The sequence below is a fragment of the Helobdella robusta genome (genome assembly GCF_000326865.2).
Source record: "Helobdella robusta unplaced genomic scaffold HELROscaffold_477, whole genome shotgun sequence".
Taxonomy (NCBI): Eukaryota; Metazoa; Annelida; class Clitellata; order Rhynchobdellida; family Glossiphoniidae; genus Helobdella; species Helobdella robusta.
In genome coordinates this window covers 4,094-5,439 of record NW_008705204.1, presented here as the reverse complement: position 1 = coordinate 5,439, position 1,346 = coordinate 4,094, and the positions used below count along the sequence as shown (strand labels likewise).

The window sequence follows — 1,346 nt, the reverse complement described above, 5'->3', positions numbered from 1 at the left end:
TGGTTTGGTGTAATTGAATCTTACATCGTATAATGCTAGATCTGAATTTTCTTAAAAGACCACACGTACTTGAAGTTGTTTGTAGCTTTGTAATCAGCTGGAAGAGTTGTACTAATATAAAATGACGTTAATTTGGAATCACTATTGAAATCAGCTTTGAAGGAACCAATTGGATCCTCTCCATTGAATATCATAATTGTGTTTGGAGAGGCTGAACCGCCCATGTAATAGCTGCCAGAAATGTCGATTGTCATGTTCTGCCCATCCATTAAAGCCTCTGGAGTTATGACCATCTCCAAATCTTTGTCTCCAAAAAAAAATTGTTTAGTTAGCAAATTATTGACAGCAGACATATATATTACACTGCATCTAGTTAGAAAAAACTAAAATATCTAACAGTTCTTATCTTTCATAAATCTATTAAAAACTATTACCTTTAATAATGAGAAGTTTCACTATGTTATTGTCTGTGTAGCACGTAAATGTTCCAGCTGCTTCTTTAACTGCAGTAAAATTCTGTTTAAATTTTGAACTCTGACCGTCTGTTGACATCCAAACATCACTTGCACAACCTTCCCGAGACCAACTTACCCATGCACCGCTGGTTGTAAACAACACATCAGGTGAAACCTCTGCCAGACATGCTGCAGAAATAAAAGTTGTTTAGGGCAAGAAAAGTTAATAAAAAAAATAATGGTTGATTTGTCAATATCATTTGGAATTAATAATTAAATACCACTTTTAAACAAAAATTGTTTTCAATGATGACTCATTGATTGACAATATTGATAATTGTGGTTTTTTTAGTTAACAGTTTAATATTTTATAAATTTTCAATGGTTTATTTTTGTGCTTAGTCTAGTCTCTAATGTCTAGTCTAGTCATCATTTAGTGGCAGTGTCCTTTAAATTTAAAAAAAATTTTTGTGTGATTTGCATATGATCTTCGCCATCTAAATTACTGTAAAAATTCATTTAATAACAAAATAGTATATATAAATATTGAATTTTATTTTAGATTTATTATGATTGCAACTTATTAATTTGTGTGGTACCTCACCTGGCAGCGGTGAGAAGCAGATAAAAATTATACAAAAAACGGACATTTTCTGACTTCAACTCAAATTTTCGACAAAAAAGTTTAACAAAAGCAAATTATTATTAATTTTATATTTAAAAAAATCCGGTTTGAACGCTAAATTTTATATAAACTTCTTCCCCATCGTTCGCGAAATAGAAAGTTATTATTCAAAAAAATTAACAGTAACTTACGTAACAAATATGAATAAATTAACTAGCGCTATACAATATCTATAATTGTGTATATTTATTCATATACATCTATAC

At 29.8% G+C, this 1,346-nt stretch overlaps 1 protein-coding gene across 1 annotated transcript in view; it reads right to left on the bottom strand.

The window, feature by feature from the left end:
• Nucleotides 1-293, bottom strand: part of HELRODRAFT_184434 (hypothetical protein) — a gene marked incomplete at both ends in the record, with an annotated part of 1,959 nt that extends 1,666 nt beyond the window's left edge. The window contains one exon of the mRNA XM_009026516.1: nt 70-293. Coding sequence (XP_009024764.1) covers nt 70-293 — 224 coding nt within the window. The remainder of the gene's footprint in view (nt 1-69) is intronic.
• Nucleotides 294-1,346: the final 1,053 nt, after the last annotated feature.